Genomic DNA, 10248 nt, shown 5'->3' with positions numbered 1-10248 from the left:
TCAATAGAAATGATTATAAAATAGTATTTCAAGTGTAATGGTTTATAATAGGAATGGTATCACGAAAACCACCTCAATAGAAATGATTATAAAATTGTATTTCAAGTGTAATGGTTTATAATAGGAATGGTGTTTTTATTATATTTTGGCGTAAGGTAATCATTATTGTTAAAAGAAAATGGTCACCAATATTAACCCAAAATATATACCATTTAATATACTCATTCCATTTGTTTAACTAACATATATAAAAGGGAAAAACTTACTCGCACCGGGTGTTTATATCCAATTAATGTAATTTTCATAATTATGTGATTTAATGAAGTAAAACACATATTAATTAATTAAGATTAATTAAAATAAACTATATATTTAAACACATGGTATGCATGTATTGGATTGATGTAAACAAGAAAACAAAAATATGCTTAATTGTAGGAAACCTATTAATTAGATAATAAATTACCACTCCCAAAAAAATAGCATCAAAATTTATTAAGTCAACAAAAAAAAACCGTAACTGAAGAAAGAGAAATATTTTTACAATAATAATTGTATAAATGGTGATTGTATTAAATAAGAAAGAAAACAAAAGAATCTTTAAATAAAATAAAAAAGGTATCCAATTATAATTGTGATGGTACCGTCATTATTCAAGTGGAATAAAATGTGAAGTGACAAAGTGCTCTTCCCCTTCATCACACCGTTACTATCTCAAGCATGACATTTTTCTATCTTTGGGTACACAACAGCAGAAACTTAAATTTGTTCAAACAGTCTTGAATAAAGAAGACGCAAGATCAGTGAAGAGTAATATTCTTGCGTAGTAAAACAGCAATTACACATCCACATGTCCATGTAATGTGTATGTATTAAACAGAGATATACACATTACTGAGCTTTAATTTTCAACCGTGGAAAATATCTAGTCGAAGGATCAGTCAGTGATCAAAGCAGATAATATCTATGGGGATGATAGAATGACTAAAGTGCAGTGGACATGAGCATTATAACTCGCCTGCATTTGCCCATTCCTGCAGCTGTTTCGACCTCGAAATTGCATGACAATATACAGCTTCAATTCAAGTGGGAGGGATGGGCTTGCATTAAAATGGCCATATACTGACCATTTCTACCGACTTCTTTATTGCAGAAGACATAACTGGATATGCGACTATGATGACTGAAATGTAGTGTGTCCATCTATTTAGGTGCTAGCGTTATTGGGCAGATTGAGAATGCAACACATCGAGCAGCTTTTGCCAGCATGAACCGCTCATTTTCTGTCAATGGCCTCTCAATCACCTTCATAATATTTGCGTCCTAATTCAAATTAGATACAAAAATTTGTCATTCCTCCTTCAACATCACATATAAAGAAAAACTTTAATCCTCACCGAAGCGCAACTGATGATTGGAAAGAAAAAGAGACATAAACTAGATCACTAGTAAAACAGAATGTCGCATTATTTTATGCTTATCGGGGAAGGATATTAATGAGAAAGTGTATTCATATGTTAAGACGGGAATTAGATGTTTTACTTTACTGTTGAAGATTGTCATCCTCCATCCTTTTCAAGGAAAGGATACAAAATTTAACTAACCTTCTTTTGCTGTTGAATGAAAGGCCTGACACTGGCAACATCACCAACAACAATTACATTATTGAGATTTCCCCTTTCATCTCTTTCAGTTGGTGAATTGGTTGAATGCCTCCAGTTTCCACTAATTATGTACTTATATAGGTACCTGATAAACAAATTAAAGCTAATACTTCATACACAACAAAATATACCAAAGAGTAAAAACAGGAAAATCAATATTAATATCGACAAAGGTACACCTTCAGGGAGGAGAAAGAAGCAGAAGGGTGATCTTTAGATTTGGAAAGGTTGAGGGGAAAAAGACAATTCATATTGGATAAATGGAACCATGTAACGGAGATTCCAACTGACAAGAATAGCCTATGGCATGCAGTACTACAAATTTAAAATGGAGAGTCAGTTTAGTGACAAGAAGCACAATAGTACCGATTTGCATGTAACTTGACAATGAAACTTCCACTGACTTCAGGTTCAGCTTCCCTAAAAAGCTAATATTTGAGAATTTCAAGAATTAGTATATCAGTTTTCTCATCTGTACAGAATCTTGATTAAATCATTCTCTGTGTCTTCATTGCAAGAACAGCCAAAACAAGTTTGGATCTCTCAAAGCAGATAAATGCGAACTAATTTAGTTGAGATCGACTTTATGAGATTCTGCTTAGAGGGGGAAAAGATAAGGATGATATCCAAAGGCATGCGTTCGAGTTGCGATTTGGTTATACAGCAAAAAGAATCATCAAAAAATGGAAAAAGTATTAGAAAAAGATAATTCAATACTCCACACTTAAGAAGGAAATCATTATAAAAGCTTGACAATCGCCATGACATGTATGGCTGACAGGAAGAGGCAAAACTTACTTTCCCTGTGAAAGTCTAACTACAGCCTCAAATCTTGGACCACCTTTGTGGACTGCCTGAATTGGTTCTTTCCAGTTACCTGTAAAATCTCCAACCAGGTAGACATCCTCCCCCTGTTCAAAAATGTCATACAAGAGATACTTACAAGTAAATACCTCAATTTAAAAATGCATATGGAAGCAGACAACAGTGTAACACAGAGTATGCAACATCCATTCCAAGAATCAGCTTTGACCTTTGAGGAAAAAGGTCAAGAAAAGAGTGCAACATAAAATCTGGGTTCAGTTTCACTGCTGATTTTCTTATACATACAAACATCTGAGGACATCACCAACAAGCACACGGAGATGATACAATTGATTACCTTGTGCCCATTCCATACAAATGTTACGGCATGCGTTGCAGGCCCATCATGTACATCATTTTCAACCATAGCTATGAGATCCCATGTTGCCCAGGCAATGGCTGGTCTGCAACCAATATGTTTTGGATTAAGTAAATCAAGAATGTTCACCGTAAGAAAGGCTAAGCAAACAAGAGATAAGATAGGGATCATGACAGTGAGCTAAATAAGATGTTATGGCTACATATGCAAAATGATAACAGCAAACTTTCAAAATAATGATATTTTGTATACATCATTATACACCAGCTGTCTTCCTAACGTATATTGCTCACTCTCCAAAACTGATGTTGCACCTGTGTCGGATCCTCCAAAAATACATTAATTTTGGAGGATCTGACACGCATCCATTGCCATTTTTAAGGAGTCCGAGTACCATTGCTTCCAACACTCACCTGCTCATGTTTGTACTAATACCCATGTTTTACCGTTTTAGAATCCAAAGAAATGCGTGTACAATTTATTTAATTCTGCTCACTGATGGCTTTAGGGTAAGGCAAATGAAGCTCTTAGCTTAAGCACCCAACTACTAAAGGCCCCAAAAATATGAGGTATTGTATTATTATATATAACATATAATTTATGTATATATTAACAAAAAGATGTCAATTTTTAATGTTTGTTAAAATTTGGTAGGGGTTGTACCATCATTAGGTGAGTAAATAACATAAATCTTCCCTTATTAAATTAACTAGTATAATTACCTTCTTATCAAATCTAATTTTTCTTCCTGTGCATATAGTTTATTCTTTTCATGTTTATGATGATTTCCCCAAGGCAAGTGTCGCAAAAGGTTCGAAACTGAGTGGATAATGAGATCACCCCCAAAAAAGAGAAAAATTTCCCTTGCTTTCTTTTTGCTCCACTCGTGCGTGGCACTCCTTGCTCGCAGAGCGGCATACCGATAAAAAGAAAAGCCTTATGGCAACTACCTTAGTTTTAGATCTACCTTTTTCCACTTAAATACCAGACTTTTATATATGGGAGAGTTTGATATCATGACGTGCGCCTAACCTATAGATCACATATTGCGCTCTCACCACTAGATTAAAACCATGTGGCCTTCTTTTGTATATCATTATCATATGGATTTTTATATTTTATCTTTTTGAGAAAAACTATATGGATTTTAAATATATTTTCGTATTAGGACATCAAATCTGTTGACCCACCCCTGATTATGTCCTTGGTAACATGATACGCATGCAAGTACTTATCCAGTCAAGGCCTCCCCAAAAGTAAAGAATGGAACTGAAGATATATGAGAATTTGGAGAAGAACCTGTCAGGCTTGCATAAATGCAACCCAGTGACAAAATTATAGGCTGCATGAAGGGAAGTATCTGTCATCCAATGAAGGTAAGCTACTACACAAGCAGGGGATCTATCAAAACCAGTTGTACAAGTCACATAGACTCTGTGGTTTTTCTTCAATAAGCGTAGAAGAAGACCAACACAAAAAGGAAGTTTCTTTCTCATGTCAAATGAATCTCCTTCCCTGCAAAAGAAATTAATATGCAGAAGGATTACATAGCAAAACCCAATGTAAAGGAATAAGATCAAGCTCCTTAATTGTAATCTCAATATGCAAAGAAAATTGTGATAAATGAAACAGGCAAATGCTAGAACATCTGAAGAGCTAATGGTGCATCTATACAGGCATCACCATCACATTTCCAGTACAACAAAAAGATAAGACTTCTCTTAAAGAAGTAAAAAGATAAGAGAACTCAGGGGGCATGCTAAGGTACTGGATGTATAGAGCAGATTGTTAGCTCATTGACGAAACTTGCAATTCAAAAAGTAAACCATTTTATTACCTTATGGGATAGTTGATCATAAGGATATTAAACCTTTGGCACGATTCATTGATTATGTTGGCATTAATTCCCCAATTTTCAGCCTCGATCCCACTCTGAAAATTCACCACAGCAGTGATCCCCTGATGCAGATATTCATTGGGTTAGTTGTAAGTAAATGAACAAGAAACAATTATCCTGATGCAGATGTCTGGGTTAGTGTAAGCAAATGAGCAAGCAAGAATTAATTCTGCAAAGGAACACTGCATAATGGTAAGAAAAAGGTATGCACAAATGTGTCTCCACTCTCATATTAAGATAAACACTAAAGATGTTCTCAGCACATCCATCAGCATTCCAGTTTCCACAGTTTTTGCTTCTCATTTATTATTGATTTCAGAATCAACTACCCGTGTCCCTATTTGTATAATCAAACTCGCTTATATTTGTTTAATATGGTCTTGGGCTCTTGGCCTCCATCAAGAAACTGTCTTCATGCTGCAACTTAAACGTAGGACAACCATACATATTCATGAAAACCACAACTGCAGGTCATTTGCAGGCTGAGTTCACCATATAAAACCATTGATGTACTTTCGTTATATATACACTCATTGTTTCTTTTTGACCTGCTACTGGTTAAAGATAGTCATGATACTCTCAGTTCTATCAGATAGTGTGCAAACCAAAATTCTATATGGATTGGAAAATCTAGAGATGTACAAGACATGAAATTTAAAGGGAAAAATAAATTATGTTCAACCCACAAAAGCATAGCCTCACCACATCTGACAGCATTTCCACATCAGATTCCTTTTGTATGCACGATCCCACATATATTTGCTCAGTAATCTGGCAAAGGACACAAGCAATGTACTTCAGAACCAGGCAACAGAAGAGTATCTTCTTGAGAATAAATCGTACCACAGCAGTGGATTAAAACGGTATTCAGCAAAATTGAAAAGAGCAGAATTCCTGGAGCTGTTCACTTTATCTCAAGCAGTTGAATACTAATCATTTGAGTAAAGGAAAGGTTCTGCACAGAAAAATCTGAATGTCACACCTTGCTGTAGCGCATTCCAAGATCATGATTGTAATACAGTTCTCCCTTTGAACGATCCAACGCCTTTACGTATTCTTCCAGTGGGAAATTCCCATGCGCCCATTCAGAATCTGTCGTGTCTTTCTCAGAAAATATGTTGATAATTGGGCTAAATGGTAACCAGGGGGTACCGTTCAGATTTTCTTGTTGCCTGATTTGATCTCCATCACTCAGAACATTCCATCCATTCAATGTTAGTAACTTGGGGGAAAATACTACAAATCCGGAGTTCCCACTGCCCTCACAAGACGTTCGCAAGTTGGAGGCAAGTAATTTTTTGTTCCATGTAGCAACGGGAACACGACCTCTATTATACATAATATCAATATCATCCATAAGATATAGCTGGTGGATAGGAAATGGAAAAGATGGTCTCTCAAGAATCAGGCTACAAGGCCCTGAGTTCTCATTCATCACCTTCCTGCAGAAACCATAGTAAAATACAGTACACTTATTGAAATATCCCACTACTTCAGTCAGAAATGAACTCTTAGCTTAAAATTGGTATAATTTTTACGTTTCATACTCTGTATCGCCAAAGTCATTGATCTCAATAAGCCCCCCAGTTGAAGAGTCACTGGCCTTTTTCAATGTATCACCAACCATTATTATTCTTGATTTCTCAGCATTCCCCTACAAATGACACTTGCAAAACTAAGAGATTCCTTCATAACAATAAATTCAATAGAAAATGCGAAAATCTACCAAGATCCAGGTGGGTACAATGACACAGACAAAGCAGTGAAGGGCTTAATCCACCAGTGTGACGGTAGAAACGGATAATCGCATATTGTAAAATCAGAACTATTCAAATGTAAGGATGTTAATTGCGAAAACATACTAACCCCTTTCTTAAGAGCATGAACGAAAACTTTGCCATCAACAGAGAGGGCGAAGCGGATACCCAGTGGTTTTACAAGTGTAACCATATACTCGTTCAAATTCATGTTGAAAGGTGAATCAGAAGATGAAGACATAACAGAAATCGGCCGATATTGTCGTCGTTTAACTGCCGAACTAGCTGTAAACCGTCCATCGTTGAAGCACAACTCTACTCCCCAAAATGACGAGAAAACCACACATTTCTGCAACTTATCCGAAGAAGAAGAAGAAGAAGAGAAGTTGCCATCGTTGAAAACCCTGCAATTTGGAAGTTGTAGTGAACACATTTTCTACCAAATTCAAACAACAAAGTGATCGATTGTAGCAAGAAGTAGTGTAATGATTGTGCATAGAGATGTGAGAAAGTTCTAGAGACACGGAATTGGGAATGGAAGAAGATGATTATATGCTGAAGAAGAAATGCCGTTGATTGGAGCTAAGAGTTGAGAGGCAGATGCCATTACGCACATTACGCGCAACGACACGTGCCTCTCCTGACCTTTCCTATTTGGTGCAACCGACTTTCTGTTCCACACTATGTACAAATATCAATCAATTTTAATTATGTGCATTAACATTATTTTATATTCTCTGTTTTAATTTATGAGTTATTTTTCGAATTTTAAGTTTCTATAAAGTCTATTTTTAATTGTAAATTTTTTATATATCTTTTATATTCCTTCCGTTTTAATATATGTGGCACTTTTCGAATTTTAAAAATTCAAACAAGTCTATCTTTGACTATAATTTTTTATATTATCTTTTAAATATTTTGAATTGTCAATTATTATGTCTAATAGTATTTTTTACGTAGTTTCAAATATATAAATTTCATTTCAAAAAAATTGAAGATTTTATGTGCAAATTTCCGATCAAATTTAAATTGTTTGACTCTTGAAGAAATACAATTATTGGATTTGTAATGAGTAGTAAGTTTAATGAATTTGTTTAAGTTACAAATACATTATTATATTATAGATATTTATTAACTACTCTTACATTTTAGTCAATTCCCTAAATGGTTACCCAAGTTTAGGGAATTACTTTGAAATATCATTTATGTTTCACTTAGGACAAAAATATCACTCAACTATCACTATTTTCCTCCAAATATACTTAACACTTCAAAAGCCTCACTATCTCCTAGTTGACATGTCATGCCATTGAAGTCTTTTTTTTAATAATAGACTTATTTAATTCATCAAGCTCATTTAACTAAAAGAATGATCATACTACTTAAAAAAAAAACTAATATATATATATATATATATATATATATATATATATATATATATATATATATTAGTTTATTGAGATCAAATTTTCAAACTTAAGAATTTTTTATCATAATAAAAAAAAATTATGCTATGAAAAATAGGTTCTTTAAACATACTATGTCATAAATTTTAAAGTGAATAATATCATTATTATTTTCTCCCCCAAAATATACCAAATACCTTCAAAGGTCTCCTTTTATTCTAGTTGATATGGCTTTCATTAAATCATCATTTTTAAAAATAATTGACCTATATAATTCATTATACTTATGCCTCTACAAAACAAATATATAAATTACGTAAGGATTTATGAAGATTATAAAAAAAAAAAATTAAAATCTAATTCCTTCATATTTTTCTACCAAACAAAATTCAATGATTTTTTTGTGTGCAACTGTTACCTGAGAGTTTGAAATTCCTAAGTAAATTATTTGAAAATCTTAAGCAATTTTTTTTCATAAAAGTATTCAAATAAATTTGTAAGGTTTACAAAAGAGTTGGTAAAAAAGAGAAATTTATTATTTAACTTTTGTTTTTTTTAAATTCTTTTATTGCTATTATATTATGAGAAAAAACATAAAGTGATACCTGAAATTATCTCGAATTTTCAAAAAGACACTTTAACTATGCAAGTGTTCTATTACTCCCACAAAACTCTTAAATACCTTTGTAAATATACCAATTTGCCTGATTTTCTCATCAATCTCAGATTATGAATATGTGTGTGATGCACACTCTCTCTTTAATAAATTATTTTATTTAATATTAATAAAATACGAGTTTAACCCGACCCGAAATATTGAGCTTGCAACTTCAATAGTATGAACCTGATTCAAATTTCCGTTGGACAATTTTTGAGAATTGTCCAAAAATTGAATCTAAATTTCTTCACCTAAAAATTGAATCTAAATTTCTATATTTCTTTCGTCCATTTTGAATGTAACACCCCAAAAAAAAATTCGAACTGAGACTCGAACTCCTTCATGATGAGTAGGATTTTACTAAGGAATTTAAAATTTCTTTAGTATTAAGGTCAGGTCACTATATGTAGCACCTTCAGTTCCAAAAAGAACTAAATTGGAAATAGCAAAATCTAAAATTTGGCAAGTTAAGCTAAGTATGAGTTTTGGGTCAACTTCAAATGACCATAACTCCTAGCTCAAGATGATTTAGGTGTGCTACCATATACCGTAGGAAATATCTTTGAATTATCTTTCCAACGCCACCGAGTTTGCTTAGTTTCAAGTTCGTATGAGAGAGATATGTCCATTCGAAGTTGGGTTGTCTAGATAAGATAAGTCAAAACCGGAAATTAGTAAGGGGTATTTTGGTCTTTTCCTTACCCAAATAGATTTAATTCATTTTTAGTAATTTTTTAGGGGTAATCTGATTAGGTTCAGTTTTATAATCCTAAAATACGCCTAAGGTTTTAGTTGAGAGTTCAAGAAGAGAAAAGAAGAGAAAAGAGGAGAAAAGAGGAGAAAAGAGGAGTAAAGAGGAGAGGATCAAGCGTTCGTCGAGATTCTTACGTGTTGTTGCGAATTTTCTCCATGGGTTTGATCATTAAAAGGTATGTAAGCTTCCATAGTGTTGGGTTTATTCACCGACACGCCAAACATATTATTTTCAGCGAAATTTCATTCTTAAAAGTTGAAGGATTTAAGTTCTTGATAGGTGTTCTTGAAGTTCATTCTAAATCTTGTTTTTTGGGGGTTTTGATCATTTATTGAGATTAAAATGATTGTTTTAAGTGTTGTTTTGAGTGGATTAGTGTGTACTTAGGTTGGGTGATTGAATCTAAGGAATACTTGAGAAAAGAAATCTATTAAAAGCGACTTCGGATCAGAAAACGAGAGGCGAAATTCGTCGAACTTGGCCAGGGAAAAGGCTGGGGCGCCGCGCCCAAGGGGCTGGGGCGGACCCCCTGTAGTGCACCCATATGCAGTCTCTGAAGTTAGGGGCTGGCGCCCTGCGCCCGGAACGCGCCAGGTTCGCCTGCCCCCACTCATTTTCCATCGGTTGTCCCATTTGAGCCCCTTTAAAGTGTACCTTCACTCCCTTTGATTCTAATCACTCTAAACTACTTCTAAAAACTTAGTAATCATTCATAACATGAATCATAACCTTGAATTAATAATTCAAATTCAAGGTAAAGTTAAGAGTTAAGTCTTGAGAGTTCTTCCTAACATTTTGAGAGAGTCCCTTTGAGTCCTTTTGAGGAATCTTCTACATTTTCTAATACTTTGTTTCAAGACTCAAGTAAGTGAGAATGAGAGTGAGGATGTATTCATGAGTCTACACTATCATGAGATCTTTCATATCAT

General features: G+C 34.0%; 1 protein-coding gene across 2 annotated transcripts; it reads right to left on the bottom strand.

The window, feature by feature from the left end:
- Positions 1 to 800: 800 nt before the first annotated feature.
- On the bottom strand, positions 801 to 7143 carry LOC125823451 (phosphoglucan phosphatase LSF1, chloroplastic). Of its 2 annotated transcripts, none has more exons than XM_049502833.1 (10): positions 6611 to 7143; positions 6283 to 6398; positions 5727 to 6186; positions 5447 to 5515; positions 4685 to 4806; positions 4147 to 4362; positions 2827 to 2932; positions 2463 to 2575; positions 1605 to 1749; positions 801 to 1323 (listed from the first exon to the last, which is right to left on the bottom strand). In XM_049502833.1, the coding sequence occupies exons 1-10, from the start codon at positions 6932 to 6934 to the stop codon at positions 1204 to 1206; spliced, it is 1791 nt and encodes a 596-aa protein (XP_049358790.1). In that variant the 5' UTR covers positions 6935 to 7143; the 3' UTR covers positions 801 to 1203. The 2 variants fall into 2 exon arrangements, with proteins under 2 accessions (XP_049358790.1, XP_049358791.1); XM_049502834.1 differs by having other exon boundaries at positions 6292 to 6398; positions 6611 to 7124.
- Positions 7144 to 10248: the final 3105 nt, after the last annotated feature.

Source organism: Solanum verrucosum, unplaced genomic scaffold (genome assembly GCF_900185275.1).
Source record: "Solanum verrucosum unplaced genomic scaffold, falcon-dt-bn FXZP01000012.1, whole genome shotgun sequence".
Taxonomy (NCBI): Eukaryota; Viridiplantae; Streptophyta; class Magnoliopsida; order Solanales; family Solanaceae; genus Solanum; species Solanum verrucosum.
The sequence above is the reverse complement of the archived record's forward strand: the minus strand, read 5'-3'. Positions and strand labels throughout refer to the sequence as shown.